General features: G+C 44.1%; 1 protein-coding gene across 5 annotated transcripts; it reads right to left on the bottom strand.

Annotated features, from left to right (window-relative positions):
* CCDC57 (coiled-coil domain containing 57) lies at positions 1 to 27,797 on the bottom strand. Of its 5 annotated transcripts, none has more exons than XM_021414615.1 (13): positions 26,939 to 27,796; positions 23,850 to 24,260; positions 21,415 to 21,523; positions 19,347 to 19,504; positions 18,341 to 18,541; positions 17,207 to 17,366; positions 16,190 to 16,327; positions 14,393 to 14,627; positions 14,030 to 14,130; positions 12,287 to 12,515; positions 11,554 to 11,690; positions 8,836 to 9,055; positions 1 to 306 (listed from the first exon to the last, which is right to left on the bottom strand). In XM_021414615.1, exons 1-13 carry the CDS (start codon positions 27,154 to 27,156, stop codon positions 80 to 82), a joined length of 2,544 nt encoding a protein of 847 aa, XP_021270290.1. In that variant the 5' UTR covers positions 27,157 to 27,796; the 3' UTR covers positions 1 to 79. The 5 variants fall into 5 exon arrangements, with proteins under 5 accessions (XP_021270290.1, XP_021270291.1, XP_021270292.1 ...); XM_021414616.1 differs by having other exon boundaries at positions 19,395 to 19,504; positions 26,939 to 27,795; XM_021414618.1 differs by having other exon boundaries at positions 165 to 897.

Below are 27,854 nucleotides of genomic sequence, written 5' to 3'. Positions count from 1 at the left end.
TAATATTCAGAACAAATTTACATATTTTAATGCAACCGAATAGCGAGAGCAGACATGGAGCTCGCCGTCAACAAAGAAATCAGTCTTTTATATTGTAGTTGCGGATTTTTGCTCTATTAGGAGAGATTTTTCGTCTTATGGGATACGTACAAGGTGAATTCCTGGATTTTAGCTTCTGCTGAGCCTCCAGCTTGGTACCTCTGATTGCCAGATGTGCAGCGGGCGTTCCAGGCCGACCTGTGGCATTGCTGTGTTCCTGACATTCTCCAGGTTGCTCAGTTGAAGGTGTAATTTCAAACTTCAGAGCTCAAATATACAAACAAACAAATGGATAAAAGCACTTGGTGCCAGCGTTTGCGTTTAATCATAAGGCACAACTCAAGCACCACCTACCTGTTCAGCTGTTTTTAAACATCAAGTTTTACATGTTTTCTCTCCCCTGCGAGAGAAGACACAATACCTACACATTGAATAACACAAGGCAAAGTTAGCCCTGCCTACTCCCATATTGTGAAATGGTGATGAAGGATTCGGCTGCAATCATTTGACCTCTTTCAAGAAACCACCAGGAGCCATGAGAGCTGTAGTAAAATGTGTTAGGAGAAGCCCGATCCAAAGGGCTCAAAGGCAGCTCTGTGGGCTTGGCTAAGCTGCCTTACTACTACTGTCGCGTGGTTTCTGTTTGTTTTCATTTTTCTTTTGCACAGGAAGGCATATGCAATGGAAATCTTTATTTTCTGTGTGCTAGAGTGGACTAAAAATGCAGTACCTTTGGTTGAGAAGCATGGAGACCGGTCTTAGTACAGATGGGAGTCCGTCCTGAGGTCTCTCACATAATTCTCTGAAAACCACTATCTCCCTCCAACGAAATGAACTTCAGCCTTATCACAGCTTTTACTACGTAAGATAAGTGGAATTGGTCAATCACAGCATTCATTGTAAGCTATAAGTAATATTTACAGGAGCTTGGCTCCAGCCATTTAATCCTTATTTTTTCAGCGCGCTGAGATTTTAACTTCAGATTTTCTAGAGAAGCAAAGCAGACAGCAGCAGGCAGAATAATACACTCTGCAGCGCTCTGTACGAATTGGAAATATGTAAGATTGTTGGCTTCCAGTCCCAGGTACAGTGCGAGAAAGGTATGAAATTCATCACAGAGAGGTTATTAGCAGAAGGTAAATTCTCATCGTCAACGGAACAGGGTAGAAAGTCCAAACAAAATTGGATGTAGACAAAAAGAAAACGTATTCTTGACGTTTGGAATGAATTAATCTACTGGGGGTTTATAGCTCTACGCAAACACGATGCTGTGGCCAGTGTCAAAACATGACACTCTGAAATCATTCCTGTGTTCAGGCTTCGACTGAAGCAGTTGTTCACTTATGAGTGTGCAACATCAGTGCTGGGTTGGCCTGCTGCCACTTGTTATTAGAGGTGGCAAAAGCGCAGTGGGCTCTCGTGCCATCGTTATGAAACGTTGTTCAGCTTGCCACCACGTGGTTACCTACAGAGCAGGAGACATTAAGGAGAACTGATGCTTGAGCCCATGGAAGAGCTTTGGGTGCATTGCCCTTGCCGGAAAAAGGACTTGAATCGTCTGTCAGATAATAAAGCAGAATTTCATGAAAACATCAACACTTTGGAGCAGAGCAGGAGGCACTGTTTGGAAAGTAATGGATACAGCTTCGGAGATTATTTTTCTTGAACGGGAGCCATAGGAGAATGACATTATCATTTGCGGACTGAAAAAACAGCAGGAGGTATCTCCATCAGCATCACCCGGCCAGCCCTGCTTACTGGTGGTCTGGTTTTGGAAGATTCTCTCCGTTTTGAAGGGCTTTTTGAATTCAAAGCAGGCCGTGACTTTCAGACACCTTGTGGGAGGCCCTACTCCTACAGATGCAAAGGCAAAGCAACCAAGCGCCAATGCACCGCGTGCATCCCTTCCTCTGAGGTCTTCTCTGTGCTTGTCTCTTGGCACTAAAGATGTTACAGTTGTAACTGTTAAAGACTGCATCGGTATTTGGAACAACAACACAGAACAAAAGCAGCCCACATGGCTATTGAAAAGTTTTGGGTGGGCAAAAATCTGTGTTAATACAGAAATCTAAACAAATTAAACTGCAGCTGGAAAGGTTAGTTCTACAAAGCAGAAAAAGACAAAGAACTGGTACCCCAGAATTAGAAATGCTATTTGAAATGAAATGTCCTAAGCAATCTCTGAATAAAGACCTTCATCTGGTTCTGGTTCTGCTTGGCATTGCTCACATGTCCAAAGGGCCTTAAATAAAATCAGCAGGAATATGCACAGTGGCAAGAAATTTAAATGCAGTATCTTGATTTCCGCAAACAAACAATCAGATAAGGAAAAGGCACGCCTAACTTCAAGCCTATAAATCACTTTCAGAAGTGAACTCGCTAACAAGAGCTAGTGAGAGCACAGACAAGAGCCCAAGTCGCTTTTGAAAACGAACCTAAAAATGTAGTGTTGAAATGCCGAACATCTTCTACTTGATTTGTGCTTACAGTCAGAGATCAATATTCCCTAATTTTTATTTATTTTTTTAATGATTTTTTATTGTTGTTGTTCAGATCTAGAAAGATACAGGCAGTTCCCCAAATGGAAAATGTTATTTAAAAAAGGAGTCCCTAGCTATTTGCTCGTGTCTAACCGTGCTTCGTAAAGAACACCAGCTCAAACAAGTTCCTATTCAGCAGAAGAGTGTTTAAGCGAAGAAAACGTAACCAGGGGATTAGTTAATATTTGTGAAACACTTCAAAGATGAAAAGTTTTATGCAACAGAGAAATCAGGAGTCTTTCTTTAGCTCTTCTTAGAGTTAGAATGAAGCAAGAGCCAGAGCCAGAGCACTCTTTCTGTTTGTTAATATTTTACTAGATCCTTTCTCTGGCCAGCTTTTTACCCACATGGATTGCTCTTAGAACTGTCAGTGATGTCAAAGCTGTTGAAATTCTGTCTAGTGTGGAAACACTTAAGATAACTTTTGATCCATAAAGTGTAGAATTTCAGAGCGCAGAGCTTTGCAAGTAACAGTAACAATGAGAATGGTGGTAACAAGTTCAAGTAGTAAACCAGAAAAGTGACTTTGCTGTAAAACATCTTATTCTCTTCCTTTGTTAGGCTACAATGTAAACTCAACTAATTACCCCAAGACCTCTGCTGTAAATGGCTGTGGATGTGGGGGCTCCCAGGAGTACAGTGGGACCACCTACCAAAATCAGAGTCCTACTTTGGGGTGGAAAATGCCAAGTTTTACCTACTCCAAAAGTGTATAGAACAAGTGGGGATATTCCAAGTGCAGACACAGCTTGCCTTATGTTCCCTCTGCACTGACCTCTGTCTCTGCTGACCTGAGGAGACATAGCCGATCAGGAGCAATCTACATGGTAACACAAAGCGCCTCTCATGCCACTGGCTATACTCTGTGGTCTTATGGTCAAATTTCACCAGGTGATGCTTGCCTTCGTGAACCTTGCAGCTTGTACAGAAGCTAATCACACTATTGTGTATGCGTGCCATGATTTTGAGAGGCAAGCATACAGCTCTTTTGACAAGTAACTTTTTTTAGAGGATGGGTGTTGGGTGAAGTCCATAGTGACTGGAAAAAGGGAAACATCACCCCTGTTTTTAAGAGAGAGAGAAAAGAAGATCCAGGAAACTTCAGGCCAATAAGTATCTCATCTGTGTCTGGGAAGGTCACGGAACAGGTCCTCCTGGATGTTATGTGAGACAGTGAGGTGATCCAAGATAGCCAGCACAGCTTCACCACGGGTAGACTGTGCCTCACCAATGTGGCGGCCTTCTATGATGGAGTGATGGCATCAGTAGACACAGGAAGAGCAACTGATGTTATCTACCTTAACTTCTAGCCTTTGATATGGTCCCACACCATATTCTTAACTCTAAATTGGAAATACATGTATTTGAAAGGTGGACAATTTGGTGGATAAAGAACTGGTTGGATGGTTGCAGCCAGAGGCTTGTGGTCAATGGCTCTATGTCCAGCTGGAGGCCAGTCACGAGGGCTGTCCCTTAGTGGTCTGTCTTGGGACCAGTGCTCTTCAACATCTTTATCAATGACACAGACAGTGGGATTGAGTGCACTCTGTACGTTTGCAGAGGGCACCAAGCTGAGTGCTGCAGCTGATACAACAGAAGGAAGGAACACCATCCAGAGGGACAGGGACGAGCTTGGAAAGTGGGCCCACATGAATGTAATGAGATTCAAAAAGACAAAGCACAAAGTGTTGTACTTGGGTCAGGGCAATCCCAAATAAGTGTACAGACTGGGAGAAGAACTTGAGAGCAGCCCTGTGGGGAAGGATGTGAGGGTCCTGGTGGAAGAAAAGTGGGACAGGAGCCAGCAGGGTGTGCTTACAGCCCAGAAAGCCAACAGTATCCTGGGCTGCATCAAAGGATCGTCCCGCTCTACTCTACCCTCATGAGGTCCCATCTGGAGTACTGCATCCTGGGGGGCCCCCAATACAGGAAAGACGAGGAGTTGTTGGACTAGGTCCAGAGGAAAGCCATGAAGATGATTAGAGGGCTGGAATACCTCTCCTGTGAAGAAAGGCTGAGGCACCTGTGCTCGTTCAGTCTAGAGAAGAGAAGGCTCCAAGGAAACCTCATTATGGCTTTCCAATACTTAAAGGGAGCTTATAAGCAGGAAGGAGACAAGCTTTGTACATGGGCAGGTGGAAGAGTTTTAAACTAAAAGAGAGGAGATGTAGATTAGATATTAGGAGGAAATTTTTTACTCAGAGGGTGGTGAAGCACTGGCACAGGATGCCCAGGGAAGCTTGGGAGGTTCTGTTCCTGGAGGCGTTCAAGCCCAAGCCCTGGGCAGCCTGATCTAGGGGGAGGCAGCCCTGCCCACAGCAGTGGGTTGGAACTGGATGATCTTTAAGGTCCCTTCCAACCCAAGCATTTCTATGATTCTGTGGACCATCATCAGCCTTCAAGACTCATTTGTTATGGATGACCAACCAAAGTCTCCCAGGTACTCTCAGGGACAGGACGTACAAAAGGGAAAGAATTAGTTAAGTACAGTCTGGCTGGTACAGTCTGTATGCAGCAGTGATGCTTTCAATAACACTGTGGATTGTCTCCATCGATTTCTGTTGCAAGATCTTTTCAAGAACGTAGAATCAAGAAAAAACCTGAATCACAGAATCGTAGGAGCCTGTGCTCCTTCTAACCCCCTTATTTCTACTTATCTTCAGAATTAACACACAAATATTTAAACCATCTCATTCCTACAGTAAAAATTAGCAAGTAGAGTAAGAGGGGAGAAACTGAACATATTTTTCAGTCTTTGATTTCCTTGGAAGTTTCCATAAGCTCAGAATTTGATGGCGAAATGAACAAAGTACATAACAGTCCATTTCAGTCACTCAGCATTAACACGTGTCATCAGCACCCCAAAGCACACTGAGTCACTGAATTATGTCACAAAGAAGTATAGAAAACTGTGGGACTTATTTAATATGCCAACCTGTGGTTTATACGTGAAAAAAAAAACCACAGAATGAAGGAGGATCAGAAAATAATTATCACACATCTTTTGCTGTTTCACCAGAAATGCCCATAAAACAGAGTTACTGCTGTGGCAGACTTGTACAGCACTGAGCTTGTAAAATACATGTTCGAATAAGCGAGCAGACTTGCTTGCCTTTGTTCCAAATCATCTTCTGTTACTGAGCTTTCGAGTCCGTGTGTGCATCGCTTGCATCTGAAAGACAACTACCAAGTTGCTCCATTTCAGTAATGGTTCTATTCACTGCAACCACGTGTTTGATGGGCATCATAAAGCGAATGGCTTGAAACAAGAAAGCTCAGCCCTGTTTTTGTTTTGTTTTGTTTGTTTGTGGAATTCCAACTAAGGATAGCATTTGCATAATTTCCTGGTGGAGAAAGCTAAGCAGCATATATATATTTTTATTGAAGTCCTATTCTTGCAATGCATTGTTTCAGGGCATGCATGCAATGAATAAGCTCTGCTCTTAAACACTCTTGGGGTAAAACTGGAGGCAGAGATCAAATTAAGGTTGTTCTCCAAGAACTGTTACCCCTTATAGATGTTACACATGTTTTGATTTGGCAGCATCATCTTTCCCTTTCGCTGTTCTCTAGAGCCTCAAAAATCTACAGTAAGTTTTGCAATGGTGGCTGGAAATTTCTAGACATTAAGAAACTGATGTCCTTGTAAGGCTGCCAGTTGTGTTGCATCACGCACAAAGCAGCATGAAACTGCATGGCACTATCAATGTTTCAAAGACATCCTTTTGCTTATCCTGTCAATAGAGGCCTGACCTGAAATACTCTTCCTCTTTCAGTCCCAGCCCCACAAGAACAGCTCATGAACAGTGACTCTCAGCACCACGTCATTCTAGTCCGACAGTTCTGTCAGTGCACATGAGTTTGGCACTGTGGTGTACTGCTGTTGTAAGCAACTGCGCTTATAACCCATTTTTCATTCTGAAAGCCCTGCTAGGTGTTACATATTTTTACTCTTTGCTGCTGCTAAAGGTGGTTCAATGAATCTATATACTGGTTTAAAAATTGAAGTAGAGCAACGTAAGTTGAAAAGGACCTCTGGAGACTTCTCAATCTCTTGCCCAAAGCAGAGGTGACATTTCAGTTAAGTCAGGCTGCTCAGGTCTTTCTCTGGCTGAGTTTGATTATCTCCAAGGATGGAGATCCCACAGCTTCTCCGGTTGAAACGTCACAGTGCTTATTCCTCCCCTATCAGAACGTCACTAGTCACGACTTCTGTCCACACCTCATTTCCTTGTCACTGTGCACCTTTCAGAGTCTGGCACTGCCTTCTCCAAAACCCCTCACTTGGTAGGACACAAGCAGCAATCAGACCTTCCATTGACTCTTTTCCAGACAGAACAACACAGCTCTCTCAACCCATTCTTGTGTATCACGTGCTCCAGTGCCCTAGCCATCTTAGTGTCTCTCTGTTGAACTCAGCTCCAGTTTGCCAATCCCTTTTGGACCCAAGAGTCCAAACAGGACACAGTGCTCTACTTGTGGTCTCCTAAGTAGAGGGGAACAAATAATTTCCCCTAGCCTGCTGGCTACACTCTTGCTCCTGCAGTCCTGCATGTGGTCAGCCTCTTATAACTGCACGCAGTATCTACATCATGGTTACAGATCACTATTAAAATACAGGCTACATGGCTGCCACATCACTCCACAGCTGCCACTAAATCTCAGTAATAATAATGACAATGATAACAACAAAACTGACATCAAATAATCCACACAAGCCTCCAAGCACTCTAAGAAATAGTTTAGTGAAGTCTATGCCTCATATTAAGAAATAAAAATCATCTTGACCTGAAACATTCAGAAAAAATGTTTGTCTCTACTTACAAAGATTTTCAAAAAAGAGGAGTCTACAACTCTCCAGGGCAACACGCTCCATTACTAGCCACCCTTAAGGTTTCTCTAGTGTTATAATTTAAAGCCATTATGTTTTCTTCCATCCCTGGCAAAAGTTAAAACTGTTTTCCACAGTTTTCCAGTTAAAGAATACTTCAGGAACAGCCCAACAGTTTGAGAGACTCGTAACATTCATCTGCAACACAATTCTCAACACAATGACTGCTGTTATGAAGTTCCTTTATGATTTTCCCATGAAGAGGCTGCACTCTGTTATCTTAGAAATGACATTTCTGCTAAATTGTTTGAAGAACATCCATTTTTTTTATCAAAGTATAACATTGATTAACATTCAGCCTATGTCCTAGGTCTTACCTTCTCCTCTCACACCAACCCCATTACTGTCTGATATGTAAAGCTAGGACTCTGTCTCACATACAAGGATTTGTGTACACTTTCACATTTCTTTTTTATTAATGTTCCAGCTTAGAATCATAGAATGGTTTGCATTGGAAAGGACCCTCAAGGCCATCTGGTGCCAGCCCTGCACTGAGCAGGGACACCCACGGCTCCATCAGAGCTCAGAGCCCATCCCTGACCTTGGCTGTCTGCAGGGACGGGGCACCACCACCTCTCTGGGCAACCTGTGCCACTGCCTCATTGCCTGTACTGTAAAACTTCCCTATATCCAGTCTAAACCTCTTTTAGTTTGAAACCATTTCCCCTTTCCCTTGTCCTATCCCAACAGACTCTGCTAAAGAGTCTGTCCCCTTCTTTCTTACAGCCCTCCTTTAGATACCAAACTGCTGCTATCAGGTGTCCTTGGAGCCTTCTCTTCTCCAGGCTGAACAACTTGTTGCACTGGGCTACAAAATACCAGTAAATCACAAGCCCTAGTTCAGTCTGCCTGCAACATATACTGCGCTACGCTCATGATCTCACTTTTTAGCCTTTAGGTCTCAGCGCATTAAGTAGTTTTATGGCCATATTGCTGCCATAAAAATAATCATTGAGTAAGGATTTATAGCATTACAGTTCAATCGAACAGTCCCTTGGCAACACATGAACTGTGCAATTTTCAGACGGACACTTTCATAGGTGCCCCAAATAAAGCTTAGATTACGTCAAAGCAGAAGGGCATTTGCATTTTCCACAGGTGCTTTTAAAAAAGATGAGAAATATAAGAAGTATTTGTAACGATGGCTTTAACACCAGAGAGTTGTAGCCTCTAAATGGTTGGGTAACTCCGAAGCAAGAGTAAAAGTACCATAAGAAACTGATTAGATCACTAGACTCAGACCCCAGGACTGTAACACCAGGAGTGCTAATGTAAAAAAGTTAGCAGAAAGGGGCAGAACTGACTACTGCACTTGCATTCTTCTAGAAGAGTTTAATACTATGATTATTTGCAAAGCATGCTTACCTTGTTTAGTGTTGTTTTGAGGACTGAGAGAAGAAGAGCTTGATTCCATTTCTGAAGTTTGCCAAATACCTTGGCATGAACTGTGTGCTCTAGATGAAGAAATCCAGACCTGCTGGGCTTGACCAGGGCTCTCCTTGGGTGGCTGACTTTGAACCTTTGAGGATGTAGCTGCTTTTTGCTGCTTTGGCCCATAATTTCCAGCAGAGGAATCTAGCTGGACCTGTGCAAGTTCAAACATCGTCTGATAAAGATATGTACATACCACTCTAAAGACACCTGAAAATGGGTTAATACTCATGGGCTAAGAAAGATGGAAGTCTGTAAGCACTGAGGCAAGACTGGAAAATGAAAATTATTGGTTTAAATTTTGAAATGTACAAGAAGCTGAACATATAGAAGTGATTGAGATACTCTGGTTGATTAAGTGTTAGAATAAAGCTCTCTTACAAATACTATTTTGTATAGGACCAAAGCATAACTTATGGCATGTATACATCCCTCAGCAAACAAGAGTTGAGGGACTCCAGCTGGAAAATCCGACTGAAGGCAAACCAGACTGATGACAAAATTGCACTGTACCTCAGCAGACAGCTGTTCTGTTTCTTCTCTACAGCTGCCTGGAGCTTGTTCTCCCTTTAAGATGGGGCAGGCAATTCCAGAAGAGAGCTTGGAGAGATGCTGTTGCTTTGCATACTGCAGCTCCTAATACCAATGTTACGTTCACACAAATAACTCACAGCCTCTAGAAGTAATGCATTCATAGCTCGCTTTGCTGTTACACTGCCAGATTTTAAATAACCAGGCATAAATAATACTAAATAAAAACATATCCCTTTCAGATCAACAGGGCCAAACTATCCTCCAAATAAACTTCTCATTAATTTTGTTCAAGATCTTCATTTCTTATTATTGCTGTTACTATCATCCTGCTTGTAACTCAAGTTTATGTTGCCAGGGTCATCCTTCACTTTCATCATAGTTAAATTACAGAAGAAAAAACTGCCAAAGTACGGTGGGAAAAAGGAAAAATAAAAATGAACAACAGCCATAGAAAGGTGCTTTCTCAGTAAGTTAAAACTAAAGTAATTATCCCACAGTTCCATCATCTTTCGATTTGTAGCAGTTAAAGTGAGATCTGATGAAGTCAGCTGATTCAGCCCTGGGAAAGGAGGTGAAATGAAACACTGAAGCTCAGCCTGGAGATCAGCCTCAGCTGAGGGGCTGGATTCTCAGTGGGTCCATTCTGGGTTAAATGAGAACACGGAGGATGAACAGCTTCAATGTAAGAAGGGACATCCTTCCTTCTAGCTTGGACAAAATCCAGCACGTCTGTTACAGACATTACCCCAAAAGTCTCCAGAGCATTCAGCCTCAGTGATAGCCACGTCACCCATGACCTCCAAGCAATCCTAGAGGGGGAAAGGTAGGACTACTTCTGGGGTTTAGCACACCGACTGGAAACATACAAATGCTAACCCCTCAGCAAACCACGGATTTTCAAAATGTATTTGTTTTTACAAAAGCAAGATAGATTTTTACAACTTTTAAAAGAATATGGGAGACGTGAGAGGTCAGAAAAATAGAAGTTGTAGTAGAAGGAACACAGCCATAGTGGAGCAAGTGCAGCAAACAGCCAAAAAGATGACGAAGGGATTGAAGCATCTGCTGTGCACACAAGAAGCTGGGGAATCTGGCCTTGTTTGGTCTCCAGAAGAGATATGTCAGGAGGAATCTTACTAACATGCCTAAGTACCTGGTGAGGAAGGTGGGAAGAGGTAAAGACAAGTGAACCAGACTCTTGTCAGAAGTATATAGTGGAAGAATAAAAGGAAACAAGTAGAAAATGAAATACAGGACACTCCACTTGACCACAAGGGAAAACCAAACCAACAACAAAATCACTACTAAATCCCATTCTTCTTTACTCAGTGGAGGCTCACTGAAACAAGTGACCCAGAGAGGTTCCCAGAGGAAGTATTTCCCCAGCTGAACTTGGTTAATAATTCTACTGGAGTTCCATGCCTCAGAGCAACAACCTCACCCTTTCTGACAGAACATTGTTTGCTGCCCTCAAAACCACAATGACAATCAGCTGCTCTGACACAATCCTCACAGGAACAAATCTGCTGATCAATTAAGTAAAGTACATAGTGAAATCTTGACTCCAGTGAAGTCACTGGGAGGTCTGCCACTAACTACTGGGAGAGCCAGGTTTGATCCATTTGTCTCTCTCAGGAAAGCTACAATTTAACTATTAAGTGTTATATTCCGTTAGAAAAGATTACAGACGTGTTAATTACACATTCTGCCTTCATACATGGAAAATGTGCTAGTGCAATAATTAGGACGAGGGGCCTTGAATACTTGGAAGTACGGTCACCGACCAATCATTTTCAAGCCTATCTTAGAACACACTGCAAGTCCTTCAGCTGACCTTATTTTACTCATTTAACACCAAGCTTTATGAAACTCACGCTTGTAGTTCAGGACTGTAGTTATACTGCATCAACACAAGTGTTGAAAGTTCCTTAGACGAAAACAATGATTTAAGATAGTGAAGTCCCACATGGAACCCCACAACTACAAACATTCCCAGCTACCAAAAAAAAGACTTGAGCTGAAGCCAATGAAAGGCATTTTAATGCAGAATTTTAAGGAAGATGCCATCAGTTGGCTTCACTCTTCAGGATCACTGCATTCCTGAGGGTGTGTGGTTACCTGTGTTAAGAGCTTGTGCTGCAGATGCCTTAAAGCTGAAAGCTGACACTGTGTTCTTTTGACAAGCTCTCTTGGAGAAAGGCCACCAGAGCCAACACAAACTGAGCAGCGCGTAGGGCTCATAGGATGCCAAAGTCCTGTAAAAGAGAAAAAAAGATGGAGGAAAGCATTCTCTGCTGTAATTATCAATATGACATTTCCAGCAAGCATTGTCTTCTCACTGAAGATGGAGTCAATGCCATGTGAAAATGGGCCTAGCATTGTTTTTCCCTTGCTTCACTGACAGAGTAACGATTGCATGGAATTTTAATGTCCACAGTGACATTTTCTCACTTACTCTTACATACTTACACACTTCTTACATGCTCTTGATTCCACTTGTTTTGCTTTCCTTTCCACTATCACAAATAATTCGCGTTCAGCACAGGAGTTAACCATTGCCTCTCCACTCTTCAAAGCAGCAGTTCAGCTTCCATTTCCCACACCGACATCTGAGCACCGAGGAGCCCTACACCAAAGCCTGTCATTCCTCTGCATTAGCAGCCCCTGGCTCAGAGCAAGCCAGGCCACAACAGTGAGCACTGCGGCCTCACCCAAGCTGTGCAGCTCAAGGATCAGCCGGGTGCAGCATCTTCTTTTTGTATTAAAATCTAGTTCTCTCCAGCTCAGAGAACGAACAGATTCATGGGTTTTATTTCACATGGGTAAGCTAGCACTGGAATATATTTATTACCTTCCTTTAGTATCATTCCAAGATCTGTTCTGAGTCTGTTTCCCATTTCAATCAGCTGCTGCTTCTCTTGGCTCAGGGCCGAGGTTGTTCTCGCTGCTTCCTCCCGTTTATTTTGCGTTCCTTGTGGAGTGCAGCTGACACCACAGTGAACAGCACCACCAGGACAACAGTTATCTGAGGCAGAGCCAAAATCTATCATCTTTATCTCCATAACTCTGTTATCTGACCCCTGAAAAAACAGATAAGACTTATGAAAATATTTTGAAAACGTTGTCTGCATGTTTAAGAGTTTGGTACAAACATGCTTTAGAAATGAGCTGAAAACAAAGAGTAAATCTGAAGTCTACAGCTCGTTTTTGAGAGTCTGTTTTCTAGATTTTGTTAGCAATGTGGGGCACGTTAAACTGCAGAAGAAATCACTGACACAGGCTGCCCAGAGAGGTGGTGGTGCCCCGTCCCTGCAGACAGCCAAGGTCAGGGATGGGCTCTGAGCACTGATGGAGCCGTGGGTGTCCCTGCTCAGTGCAGGGCTGACACCAGATGGCCTTGAGGGTCCCTTCCGACTCCAACCATCCCGTAATGCTATGCAATCCCTGGGACACAGGAAGGAGAGAGCACTCAGACCCGCTCCTCGCTCGGCACCACGCGCTCCTCCCGGCCCAGTCCCTCTGCCGCGTGCTCCAGTGCCGCGCTGCCCCCTAGCGGCTGCCTGGAGGAACGCAGCTCCGCGACCAGCAACAATCGGGTTGGAATCATAGAACGGCTGGAATTGGAAGGGACCCTCACGGCCACCTGGTGCCAGCCCAGCACTGAGCAGGGACACCCACGGCTCCATCAGTGCTCAGAGCCCAGCCCTGACCTTAGCTGTCTGCAGGGACGGGGCACCACCACCTCTCTGGGCAACCTGTGCCACCGCCTCACTGCCCGTGGTGTAAAAACTAATTCCTTACATCCAGTCTAAACCTGCTCTCTTTTATTCTGAAACAATTTCCCCCTGTCCCATCCTAACAGACTCTGCTAAAGAGTCTGTCTCCATCTTACAGCCCATTTAGGGGCTGAAGGCCGCTCTCAGCTGTCCCCAGAGCCCTCCCTTCCCCAGGCTGCACAGCCCCAGCTCTCAGCCTGTCCTCGTAGGGCTGTTCCATCCCTGGGAGCACTTCTGGGGCCCTCCTCTGGCTGTGCCCTAATAGGTCCAAGTCTCTCTCATACTGAGGACTCCACATCTGGACGCAGTGCTCCAGGTGAGGTCTCACAGCACAGAGCAGAGGAGCACATCACCTCCCTGACCTGCTGGCTGTGCTGCTTTGTGTGCAGCCCAGGATCCTGCTGGGTTTCTGTGCTGAGGGGGCACAGTGCTGGCACCACCAGTGCCCCCAGGTCCCCTTCAGCAGGGCTATGCTCCATCCCTACATCCCCCAGCTTGTGCTAACAGTGGGCGTTGCCAGAACTGTATGTACAGCATCATCTCTAGCCACCTCGTTACAAGCACATTGAAAGATTTTAGATACTAAAATACATAGATATCAAAAGAAAAGCTTGAGTGATCAGGACTGGCCAGTCAAAATTCATTCCCTCGAAAGAATGAGCATGTTCAGCTGAAAAGAAAAATGACTGCTGGCTCATTGCTAACTGACTACACGAGAGCATATAGGTTGCATTTTTAATATTTGTTCAGACAAAAGTAGCGTGCTGTTTACAAAATTACACACACCCCTGTTTTAGCTGGTTGAAACCTCTTCATACCTTCTCTGTGCCTGGGCCTACTACACAACCCAGGTTAGCTGAGCTGACATTCACATTGCTCGACGTGGTTCTCCCTGAAACTTGGTCTGCGCACAAGGAACCTAAATAAATAGAGAGGAGTATAACATGAATGCACACATATTTATATTTAGCTTAGGTTTTCATAGCAACCTTTTCTTATTATTGCACATCTATCCCACTTCTGTAGGCGCCCTGTAAACAGAGCCGAAGAAATAGAAGAAGCCGTCCAATCTCACGGTGTGCAAACACCAGACAGCTATACAACATGTATGTGTCTGTAGATGAGATATTAGAAAACTTAAGCTGTGGGTAAGGAGCACACAGCCAGCTGTGTGACAGCACCTTCAGCCCTTCCCACCAGGGCACCAGCAGTGAGCAGTGAGATCTCTGCAGTGTGGCCTGGGGCAGTTTGCTCTCTCCGAGGCAGTGAGGACGGCGTCTGCTCATCGAGGCTCTCCATTTCTTTCCTCATCTGTGCAATAACAGCCCGAAGGTTGGCGTTCTGCTCCTGCAGCTTTTGTATTTCTGAGCTAGGAATGTCTTTCCTGAGACAGCTTTTATTATCAGATTGAAATGTCTGTAAAATAAAAGCGGAGCACGGTAAAAAACCTCCATTCCTGAGCAACACTCTCTGTAAGAGATCTTTCTTTATGTGTGCCATAGTATGGCACCAGCATGCTCCAGATAGGCAGGCACAATCTAACCCATATTCAAAATTAATTATAAGCAAAATTTTCAAGTCCAGTGTGTTTCACATCTCTGGTGCTAAATTAGAGCCCAAGAGTGAATAGCACAAGATTTCTTGCACCCTCATGGAGTCTCAGACCAAGCTGAAGGAAGGCCCTATATGTTATCCATACGGTACTATACTGTATTTATACATTAATCTTTCTTGTTTTAGTAGTCTGAACAAGATGCTAGCCTACACACTATCACTTCTTTAGGAAGAATCAATGATTCAAATTTAATCATTTTCATCCTATTGCTGACAAGTGACTTCGCACAGAAAAAAAAAAGCCAAAAAAGAGAAGAGGTTCTTGTTCAGAATACTGGATATTTGCTGTTGTTCATTTGGTTTTGAAGCATCAGCCCTTCGTATACATGAGAGATAAAAATGGGTTTGTTGAGATGTGTACGGCTTGTCCTACAGGCCAAAAATGTAAAACAGACACAGGAAGAAAAATGTAACAGTGAAAACAAAGTTTTGTAGCAGCACTAAGAGACTGCAGTGGGACAGAACAGTGCAAATGAACAGTGAAAGATCCCTCGGCTGAACCTTGACTCTCTTTGTGTTTGAGTGATCAGTTTGCAGATCAGTCCGCTGTCAGATGAAATTGGAAAACGTGCTCTGTCAGAAGTTTGTGCTCTCCATCTACCTTTGTGTATTTTACTATAGAATCTGTTCTCATGGAGTATCTTCCTGAATACAACACGCTCTGTATTCAGAAGACACGAGGTGTGCTTTACACTGCTCTGTTTTCTCAGTGAGGTCTGATGACACATTCCTCCTACTGGTCTACTGCTGAGCATCTGTAACTGCCCAGCAGGATGCACTGCAGCACACCCATGACATTCATTCTATCACAAAGACAGTTTTCTACTTGTAGTAGTGCTCAACCCTTTGCCACACCTTCAAACCAGCACTGTGTCTGCCATTTTGAGTAGTATTTCTTTTTTAACATGTGTATTTTAGCAGGTAGGAATGAAAGGAAAACTTGTTTGTGATACTAAACCAAAAGGCATTATTTCAAATGGCTAGAAAGTTAATATTTTGAAGCTTCGTCTTAAAATTCTAACTTCCCAACTTCAAAATCTACCCTGAATTGCAACGCAGTGCTTCAAGAGCATTCCAGAAAATAGCCTTTCCCATTCTGATGTGTCACAGTGGTGTAGCACATTGTCTCGTTTCAGACTGTCTTTTTGCATACAGCTTGCTGCTTTTCCCCACGGGTAGGGGATCCAGCCATAATGAAGCCTGTGACATCCAACCTCTGTGTATTGCAGCCTACATACATCTACACTTTGAATTAAACAAGCGCCTCAGGTGAACTCTTTACAAGAAGTCCAATGCAAACAAGCCCCATGATGCTGCCATCTCAGAATGAATCTAGCCAAGCCAAGATGGGAGTGTTGCCTGACCTGCTTCTCTCCTTCAGGAAGAACACCACGATTCGACAGTGGAGACTGTATTAACTCTTCTCCCTCAACAGAGAAAGCAGAAGGAACAGTCTGCATTGCATGGGGACTGTAGTCAGCCTTCTGTAGATCTGCTTCAGCCTAGGAGGGAAGGGAAGGAGGGGACAACAAAGGAGATCAGTATCTCAGGTACAGAGAGAGTAGAGATTAAAAACAGAGAAAAGGAAAATAAGGAGAAAGGTTGGGACTCAACACACATTCATTCTGACTGCCCAAAACTGCCTTCACTGCAAAATAATTTGGTTTCATTATCTCAACTTCTTAATGTGAAAGGGACAAGGATTTTTTTAGGTTTCAAATGTATTCCTGTGCTACACCTATTAATACAGACTCACACAGAATCACAGAATTGCAGGGCTTGGAAGGGACCTCCAGCGATACACTGAGTCCAACCCCCCTAATAATAAGTAATACTTACTAATATTTTTTGGAAAAATGGTAAAATAAAACACCAGAGTAATTGCCCGTGTTCCAAACTTCAGAAACAAGTGTTACCTCTGTACCCGTGGATTTATTTGGTAACTGGTCATCAAGAATCACTGTTAGCACACTGTGTAACTCTCTCCAAGCAATAAAGGTGTTAATACCGTATTTCATTTTTCAGAAGCAGCAGCTTGAACATTTCACAAAATAGAGGTGTTTTTTCCCCCCATACAAAAACTTCTGAGTTTTCCAGGTCTAATATTGTTCCCTTGGCAGAATGGAGGCTGTATTGTGATCTCAGCTCTTTTTGGCTTGGCGCTGCTCTGAGAAGATTTCTTTCTGCTTTAAAGCCAAAAGAAAAGCATTCCCACCTCCCAAGCTGCCCTGACTTCATTACAAGGTTCAACAGGCAGCTGTCAGAGATCATCCAGGACAATTATTCTGATAATGCTTCACCCAAGGAATACCATGATGCGACATACTCCATAGATTCCTATGAAACAAACGGTTCCTAAATAGTTAATTTGAACTTTTCACCTGTTTTCTTGGTAAAGACAGACTCGGTGTCAGATCCTCTGATTTCTGATGCTGATGGTTTTCAGCATTCCCACAGAGCTGCCTGTCCAGATCTGCTTGGGTTTTACTCTGCTCCAGAAGCCATCCTTGCTCAGCTGCCATTGACAGTTGTTGTTTGTACCTATGATACACAGAGCAAAGCTGTTGATTTCAGCAGTGAAAATATATATATATATTTTTCTGGTGTTGTATTGGTTTGTTTTTAAAGCCTTGGACTTCCTTTCTGCCTTCTTTTTTCCTTGTCCCATTTTCCAACACATATATTTTGTTATATTCATACTTGTGCATATATACATCTCCCTGGACCTGAAACCTGTTGCCTTTCCTTGAGCTGAGCCTGAAAATCAGCTGGGAAGCTGCACGGGGCTGGTGTTCTGCAAAGCTGAAAACCTGAACTGTGCTTCCAGCACGTTCTCATGCTAGAAGCATTCCATCCCACGATCTTAGATAGCCTGTATCTTTCTTCAGTGACAGGCCAACCCAACACGGAATGCCGTTATCTTGAGCCTGCTGTGCAGTGAGGAGGATGTGCAGGAGGAATGAATCACTAAGGCAATTAACAACACGTTTTGGTGTGACCAAATTGCAACTAAACGCAAGCAGCTAGCTTGGCAGAAGTAAGGATTTACATTTTGAGTGCTCACAATCAAGGAATTATGGTCAAATTTCCATTCATACGTGGGAACGGTCCTGTTATTGTAACAGAAAAGCACAAAGGCATCATATTACTTGAAAAAAATTACTTTATGGAACTGAAAGGTTTTATTCCCCCTCAATCTGCCGCTGCTACTTTTTGAACACAAAAATACACATCTAGAGTCCCTACCTGCAATGTTGTTTCACTGTCTCCACCAGAGATTCCCAGCTTTCCTTTCAGTAGAGCAGAACATCTTTCCAACTGTGCCATTTTCAAGCTCTTTGCTAACAATTACGGTAGCATTCCCCTCTTTTCTAAGTGGAGGCTTTCATTTACACATGGTACCATATATTACTGTGAGCTTTTCCTTTAAGTAATTTGGGCCCAGATCTGGTAAGGATGATATTCTGAACTTCTTTCCCCAAAACTTATGAAACAAGAAACATCAAGCAGCTCACTTTTCAATAAGGGCATCTTTCTCTCTCACACAAGCACTGTGATTCCCTTCCTTCCTGCGCAGCCTTGCTTCCAGGCCTTTCTGTCTCATCTGGAGTTCTCTAATCTGTTTCTTCAGCTTTCTAAACTGTCTGATTGGAGCTTCTTCCAATGAAGCCGACACTGCATCCTTTTCCTTATCAGCACGAGATGGTTCTTCCTGCCTAGAAGGTGCAAAGAGATGAAGTGAGGTTTCAAGCAACACAAAGGACATTTGGTTTTGCACTGTTGATTTACTTTATCAATTTTGTTTGAATGGATTCCAAAAATTGTTGTCAGAAGTGGCAGAAACAGAGATCAGCCTCTGCTTGTCAGTGGAACAGGGCTGTGAGGAGACCTTTTAGGGCTGCTGTTTTTTAAACTAGGGATGCCATTACTTGGTTGGACTTAAGACCAGGACAGAATCTATTTTAAACCACTGAAGAGAAATTAACTCCAGTTTACCAGGGAACGTTATGCTTGTAATGTTTGTAATTAGCACAAAGAACAACCTGTGTCCTCACAGTGATTTGATGAGTTAAAGAAAAAATAAAATAAAAGCAACAGTAATGCTCTGTTTTGAATAAGAACAGATTGAATAGATTCAAGTCAAGTGAGAAGAACATTAGATAATGAAACTAACTACAATCTACAAGTGGGAAGAACTAAGTTTTTCCATTATATTTGCTGCTTGGAAGAAGTACTCTTTTCATATGGAGGCAGAAGATACCACTGAACCGTCAGAACTTCAAAGTTAAATATTATTTTTAAAGTGAGACACGTTACATTCAGAAAGAACACAACAGGATTAACCTGAAATACAGGCTACATAGCAGATATTTCACACAAGGAGCTAACTTTTTCTCTTGTAACCATATCTATTACTAGATCAATGAGTTCATGCACACCATGAAAAAATAAATAATAGTTATATGTGAAGAGTAAGTTGCAAACCAGTTTACTCTGATCGTAATCAAGATTGTACAATACTGGGCATTTCTCACAGCTACAAAATCAGTTAATTCCCAATTCTTGTACTTGTCCTCTTTCTCCAGTTGCAAATTAACCACTTCTGCTGTTTGCGGTGATTCTGATGCTTGCATTCCAGTCCCTCTGAGGGCCTCCAGTTCTCTGGTCAGCAGTTCCACCTAAGATGGAAAGACAATAAGCTTAAGAATTCTAATTAGACCGCTATTTGAATTAATTTTTAAGAGTTCCAGAACCCTTACACAGCTGAAGTTTTAGCATCAGCTATGCAAAAAAAAAAAAAATAGTATAGGAGGTGGTTTTTTGTTCAACAGGGCCGAGTGTAGAGTCCTACACCCGGGGAGGAATAACCACATGCATCAATACAGGCTGGGGGCTGAGCTGCTGGAAGGGAGCTCTATGGAACAGGACCTCCATGCCCTGTTGGCCAACAGGTCGGCCATGAGCCAGCAGTGTGCCCTGCGGCCAAGAAGCCCAATGCTTCCCTGGGGTGCATTGTGCAGAGTGCAGCCAGGGAAGTGCTCCCCTCTGCTCTGCCCTGGGGAGGGCACATCTGAGACACTGCGCTCAGTGCCGGGCTCCCCAGTTCAGGAAAGACAGGGATCTCCTAGAAAGAGGCCGGTGGAGGCTGCAAAGATGATTACAGGCCTGGAGCATCTCGTGTATGAGGAAAGGCAGAGAGCCCTGAGGCTGTTCAGCACGGAGAAGAGAAGGCTGAGAGGGGATCTTGTCAATGCTTACAAATACCTAAAGGGCAGGAGCCAAGCAGAGGGGGCAAGGCTCTTTTTATCAGTGCCCAGTGACAGGACAAGGAGCAATGGGCGCAAACTGGAAAATAAGGAGTTCTATATGAACACGAAGATAAAACTCTTTACTGTGAAGGTGACAGAGCACTGCAAGAGAGGTCGTGGGGTCTCCTTCTCTGGAGATATTCAAAACTCAGCCGGATGCTTTCCTGTGCAACCTGCTCTGGGGAACCTTTGGACGAGGGGGACTTGGGGATCTCCAGAGTTCCCTTCCAGTTCTGTGATTCCTACACCTATTACCTATGCTTACACTAGTCCTGCATCTATCTCTATCTAAAGTTCCTTTTACACTAGTTTTTATTCAGTGACTTCTTGGTTTCATATAATCAACCACAGAATGGCTTGGGTTGGAAGGGACTTTAAAGATCATCCAGTTCCACCCCCTCCTTCTGTGGGCAGAGCTGCCCCTCACCAGATCAGGTTGCCCAGGGCCCCATCCAGCCTGACCTTGAACGCCTCCAGCATGGGGCATCCACAGTGCTTCTGGGCAGCCTGTGCCAGAGCCTCACCGCCCCCTGACAGTTTATTTTAGCAGATATACCATACTGTGGGCAAGGAGATTTGAATGGGAGGGTACTCAAGCTGTAATTGCCTAACAATTCCTTTTACCACTTTCATTGATATAATATACTGGTTTGGATGACAGGCCAAAAATTAACCACTTTCAACATCCTTGTAATATCAACTTAATACAAAAATAAGGAAGGTATTGTTTTAAGCTTTTTAAGTTTACAAAGGTGGGAAAAACCACACCTGATCCTCAAAGTGTCACAGCTCAAGGTCAAATTCCATTGCCAGTTAGTGAGACAATTACTTTATGATGAAATTATAGCAATATAAGAGGCAGAATGGGGCAAAACTCTTTCATACTCTATCAGGAGTATGATAAGCAACATCCATTACCCATCTTGCCTAAGGCTGCTTCTGCTTTCCAGAGACTGACCTTTTCTGCAGTTTCAAGGTTAACAAATTTAGCAGTGTGCAGCCTACATAAAGTAATCTTACACAATCTCAGATTACTAAACACATTCCCCGCAGTTCCTCACAAGGGGCAGCTGCCAGACAAGTAAGGCCACAGCTACCAAACAAGTAGTACATACTTTCCTAATCTGTCTTTACACACCTCACCAATTTAACCAGCAACAGCATAAAAAAGGCAAAAACAACAACCTTACAAAAATTCAGCAATGTTCAATCGGAACATAATAAATAAATGATTTCTGGGTGTCATCATAGCAATATGACATTATTTATCCATACCATACCTGTTTCTGACAAGCAGGCTCTCCTTGCAGTTCTTGGAGTTTTCTCCCCATGTGATGTTTCGGGCTGACACGCTTCTCATGTTTGTGACTTGTGTGACTGCTCTTAGACCTATAAATAAAAGTTAAATAAATTTACATTAAAGAGCATCTCTGCTGAACTAACGTGGCACACACGTGGAAAGAATCAGTTGAACAAAGCACAACTAAAAATACAAGAGGCAATAATTTAAGGAACTGCCACCACTGACGTTTTTTTTACCTTCCTTCTACTGCTTATAATTAGCAATCACTTGTTAAAAATTATCTTGCCCATAAGAAGTGAATAAACCTTCTAGAGCAACATGATACATGACGGGCATACTGTTTGATCTCCTTTTTAAAGTATGATACAAGTTCTTCCCAGATATCCAGTTTCAATTTGAAAAGGTCACACAATGCAGAGTATATTGTATGGTTCACTAAGTAAGCTTAATATTTGTTTTCCTCGTGTAAAATATCAGTAACAGCTCTCAGCTACCAAACAGCGTGAGGTTTTGAGCAGCATTCTTTAAAAATTAGATGTCCTCTTCTCACACACTCTCAGACAACCTCTCCTTTAGCCCTTCACAGAGAATATTCACTGGTGAAGCTCCCTGAGAATAATTCAAGCGGATCATTTTTCCATGATTCAAGTTACTCTCCACTCTCCTGTCTTCCCCCGCTCCTTTTCTTTGCACAGTTTTGGGACTAGTAGATGTTGCCATGTAATCGAAGTCAATTGTCTTTTGCCTTGTCCTGGATACCATTCTGAGGATGTCACATGGATTCATATCTTCATTTATGTTAGAAAAGACCCTCAAGATCTTGAAGTCCAACCAACAACCTAACGCTACCAAGTCCATCACTAAACCACGTTCCTAAGCACCATACCCACATTTCTCTTATTTATCTCCATGGATGGCGATGCTACACTTCCCTGGGCAGCCTGTTTCAATACCTAACCATCCGCCCTGTGAAGAAATTCTTCCCGATTTCCAATCCAAACCACCACTGGTGCAATTAGAGGACATTTCCTTGCCTCCTGTCATTTGTTTGCTTGTCACTTGAGATAAAAGGCTGACACTCTCCTTGCTGCAACCTCCTTTCAGGTACTTGTAGAAAGTAATGACATCTCCCCTCCCCTAAACAATTCCAGTTCCCTCAGCCACTTCTTTTAAGTCCTGTTTTCCTCAACTTTGTTGCTCTCCTCTGAGCCCATTCCAACAACTCAGTGTCTTTCTTGTAGTGGAGGGCGCAAACCTGAATACAGCGCTTGAGGTGTGGTTTCATCCGTACCAAGTGTGACCAAGCAGTCACTTCTCTAGTCCTCCTGGCCATACTATTTCCGACACAAGCCAGGATGTAATTGGCCTTCTTGGCCACCAGGGCACACTGCTGGCTCATGTTCAACCAGGTACTTTTCTGACAGGCAAATGTTCAGCCGCCCTTGCCCAGGCCTATACTGCTGCATGGGGTTGTTATGGCCCAAGTGCGGGGCCTGGTACTTAGCCTTGCTGAATGTCATAGAATCACAGAATCATAAATCGTTGGAGTTGGAAGGGACCCTAAAGGCCTCTGCACTGAGCAGGGGCACCCACAGCTCCATCAGTGCTCAGAGCCCCGTCCCCTGACCTTGGCACCACCACCTCTCTGGGCAGCCCATGCCACTGCCTCACTGCCCATAGTGAAAAAAACTTCCCCATATCCAACCTAAATCTGCCCTCTTTTAGTTTGAAACCACTTGCCCTTGTTCTATCCCAGCAGACCCTGCTAAAGAGCTTGTCCTCTTCTTTCTTACACCCCCCCTCTAGATACTGAAAGGCCGCTCTCAACTATCCCCGGAGCCTCCTCTTCTCCAGGCGATCTCATGTGAATGTCATGCAATTGGACTTGGCACATAGATCTTGCCTATTCACATCCCTCTGCGGAGCCTTCCCACCCTCAAGCAGATCAACCATTCCACTCAACTTGGTGTCATCTGCAATCTGAAAGTGCACTTAATCTCCTCATCGCGATCGTTGATAAAAATGTTAAACAAAACTGCTGCAATACTGAGCCCTGGGGAACACCACTAGTGACCAGACACCAACCAGATTTAACTCCACTCACAATGACCCCTTGAACCCATGCAGCCAGCCAGATTGTACCCAGTGGATAGGGTGTCCCTTCAAGCCATGAGCAGCCAGTTTCTCCAGGAGAATGCTGTGGGGAACAGTGTCAAATGCTTTGCTAAAGTCCAAGCAAATAACACTGACAGCATCTCTCTTGTCCACTAAGCAAGTCATCTTGTCCTAGAAGGAAATTGGGTTAGTCAAGCAGGAACTGCCTTTCATAAACCCATGCTAACTGACTGGCTCTGCTCACGTGGTTGTCCCATACACGCCACGTGATGGCACTTCAGGTGATCTGCATCTCACCTGCAAATCTGTTCCAGCTCTAACTTATGTTCTTCAAGGTTTTGTTGATAGTGATAATGAAGTTCAGCTCTTTTTCTTCTTTCCTTGACGAGAAGTTGCTCCAGTTTATCCAGCTGTATTTTAAGGTCACTAATCTCTGCCTGCTTAGCATTTTCAGATGTTTTCAGGTGAGTGAATGTGACATCGTAGGACTCTAACTCTTTATCTCTTTCTTCCAAAATTCTTAGGTTATAGACAAAATCTTCTTTTAATTTGTTAAAATTTTCACGCATGTCATGCAGTTGCTTTACAACAGCCTGCAGCATCTCCTTTTGAGGAGGGCTCTGGCAGTTATGTCTCTCTTTCCTTTCTTCCTCTTTCCACTGAAGGAGCTCTTTTCGTTCCTTCTCCATTTGTAATATTGGAATAAATCTGAAGCAGAAGAGGATAGAAAACAATTAAGACTGATAACTAAGAAAATTCAACTATGAATCACTCCCAGTCTCCTACAGACACAATAATTATAACTGAATTTTAAATTTAACGTGTAAACTTCCCTGCACCAACCGGTGTCGGCCACTTTTAGACGCAGAATTTGCTTTTATTTCTATTACGGAATTGCCAAGGGATGATATTTCACAATCTAATTACTACACACCGCTACATTTTGATGTGGGAAAATATTTTTTTCCCTTTATCCAGGTGGAACACGGAGGCATAACAAGATTCAGTCGCTCAAAGGAACACTGCACTTTTCAGTGAGCGTTTAAGAGCTGTACAATGGCAAAAGAAGAGCTGCAAAGTGTCTTTAAGAAAAAAGGCACTAATGACAGGTGAAATCAAACCACATCCAGCCTCCTCCTGTCAGGCACTATTGGACCTTCCCATCCAGCAGTGATATAAACTGCAGTGTTGCATCTGTCTTCTCTTCCTACCGTTACCCTGACGTATTTCCTGTGCCCCTTTGCCCATCCAGTGTGATCCTTTATCTGCTTCACTTCCATTTCTTCCTATTGTTTGTTCTCCACATTTGCCTTATATACAATCATAAACTCAGCACAAGAGAAAACAGCCGTTCCGAGAGGTGCCATCTATATCACGGTTGATTTCAATAATAATAACAACAATAATGAAGTAATGAGAGGCACCATCTATACCATGGTTGATTTCAATAATAATAATAATAATAATAACAATAACGAAGTAATATCTGCTCAGATCTCTGCAGAGATTTCCCCAGGCCCCTGGAGCCTCTTGCACCGCGCTGCACCGTTCTGTGTCAGTGGTTCCAGATAATCTCGGGCGGATCAGCGCGGGGCTGCAGAGAACAACAGATCAGACAAGCACGCCTTTCCAGCGGTGCCTCTTTAATCTCCTTAAAAGAAAGAGATTTCCAGATCAGCAAAAGCAACGCTGAAGCACGCCGCAATCTGAATATCATTTTTTCCTCACAAATAAACCAACCGGTGACGCGGTAATCGGATGGTCTTTTAATTCTGCTGGCCTAGAATTCGTTTATCCTTAAGGCAATTAAAACGGAATTGTATTTCCTCCTCATGTGAGGCTTTTTTGCTGGCGGTCTTCAAGTTGTGCCGCAGCCTACAACCCAGCTCAAGCGGTATCTTTTCATTTTTGAGAGCAGAAATAGATGTTGTTCGTAGAAGACGCAGAAGTGGATCCTCACGAGCAACGCTCTGAGGCCTCTTTGCCTCTGACATGCAACACTACACACAAATCTGTTCTCTTTATACCTTCCTCTCAGCTCCCATTGGCTCCAAACGCATCTGATGTCTGCTGCCATTAAAAAAGTGAACTCCACCTGACTTTGTTCCCCTCCCTCCCTGACCATAAGCACGCTGAAGACGAAATACACCGACCAGATCCTTTCTGCACGCTGCAGGCGCTGAAAGAAACGGTGCTCATCTATAGCTAACGAAGTGTCAAAGCACTTTTGTAACAGTCTTTAAAAGCGATGCATGCTTCGTTAGCTAACGTTAGCCATACGTTGTGAGACAAGGCTTCTGCATCGGGAATCAAAAATAAGACTGCGATTCCGGCCTGTTAATTCATTGAGATGATCAAACTGCAGTCAAGGGCTCTTTTGGAAGGAGGAGGTTGAGAAGAGCAACGCTTATTTCACAAAAGATCGCTACAATTGTCTCGAAATTAAAAGGCAATACAGGGTGTCATCTGAAATCTGGGAATAAAACGTGAATGACAGTTGTTTCCTAAAAAAATAGCTTTCCTCTGAAAATAACCTCCCCCCACTGCCACGCATCGAACAAACAGCTCTTGTGAATTGACAGAGGTACCCTGGGGTGGATGTGTGTCACGCTTCACATGAGAAACGCTTGTTTTGTAGAAAAATGCAAAGGACTGAAGATGAAAATAGGTTCTTATGGAAAGATGGCCCACGGACAGAGAGTGCCGTCAGGATCTGTGCCCGTCTCTACTGACTGCCTCTTAAACAGTCAAGAAAGCATATGCTTCCTGTAATGTCAGAATATTGCTTTCCACCAGAGACCTGTGTTTCTAAGAAATGCTTTTTAGTACGGGAGGAGAGAGCACTTTGCCATTAAAAGCAGCAGCGTTTAGAACTGCCAGCTAGTTTTGGTAATGACCATAATAGAAATCACAGTGCAATTTTAAGTATAAATTGCATCAGTTGCCTGGATGCAGGACAGGCAAAAGAAGAACAGTAAAAATATATCTGATGCCATTAAAAGATGGCCAAGGAAACAGCACAGATGTGAGACAACATCTTACAGCAAGCACAGCTTAGCCATACGATGTAAATAGCAAAAATAACCATTAAAATCAAATAATTTAGAGCACGTCTGGGAAGAGCAGGCTGACAGGTACTCCTGTCACCCCCACCTTGGCGCAATTAGATTATATCAATTAGATTATATCAGCCTCTTTTAGCAAGGGAAAATGGTGGCTTGATGGTAAATCAGTCACAGCTGCCACTGAGCAAGTGTCACTTTGGCAACACCAAGCTGGATTCCGTGCTTGGGCTCATCACTTTCCAACCCAAGGAGAGCACGGGGATGCTGGAGAACAGTTCAGAAGGAAAGCTGAGCACCTCCAGGCCTCCACGAAATCCCCACCTGTCAAAGAGGTTCCAGCCCTTCTCATTTTGCTCGAAGCACAAGGAACGCATGCTCGCTTCTCTGTTCCGTGCTCCAGGAGGAATGTAGGCGTAACAGAGCGGCGGAGCTGATGCAGCAGCATCACTCACATTCCTTTCAAAACCGCCAAAAAGAGGACGGGAAAGAAACCGGTGTGCAGAATCATGGATTTGTTGGAGCTGGAAGGGATCCTTCATGTCACCTGGGCCACCTCCCTGGCAGCAGCCAGCAGCAGCGGAGTGTCTCTAGTCACAGCTGGCTTCCTCCATGGAGCAGCAACAGACAAAGCAAGCACCAGGAGCTGCATCCACTGCTGCTGGCAAGGCAGGGACCGAGTGAAGGGGGGTAATGGGTGAAGTGCAGAGGGAGAACAAAGAATGAAAGTGGGTGGGAAAGAAAAGGTCGGCTGGGGAAGCAGGGGGGAAGCAGATTGCGGGATGGAGGGTGAGGTCCCTGGGAGGGCTCAGAGGGTCAGGAGCTCGGAGGCAGGAGAGCAGATGGCGGGCACGCTGCCGAGGTCACGTCCTTTGGAAGAAGGCAGAAGATAAGGACGCCCCACAGCAGCAGATAAAGCTTGGGACTTAGAGGCGGCAGATGGAGGGCACTTAGCGGCTGCAAGGCTGCAGGAAAACACCGGAGAGACAGAGCAGGGGACAGGACGCATGGGTGCTGAGCTGGCTGCTCCTCAGGAGAAGCGGATGACGCGCGGATCCCGCGCCGTCTGATGGCGCTGGCGGAGGAGCCCGGCGGCGCAGCCCGTACCCGCCGAGCGGCACGTCCTCCTGCCCGCGGCTGCGGGCCGCGTCTCCATGGCAACCGCGGCCGGCGACGCCTGGCCGAGAGGCGGGGTCGTCACCATGGCAACCGCGGCCCTGACGCCCCGCCCACCGCCAGC

This window comes from Numida meleagris, chromosome 17, assembly GCF_002078875.1.
Source record: "Numida meleagris isolate 19003 breed g44 Domestic line chromosome 17, NumMel1.0, whole genome shotgun sequence".
Taxonomy (NCBI): Eukaryota; Metazoa; Chordata; class Aves; order Galliformes; family Numididae; genus Numida; species Numida meleagris.
Note: the sequence above shows the minus strand (reverse complement) of the source record. Positions and strands in the feature narration are given on the sequence as shown.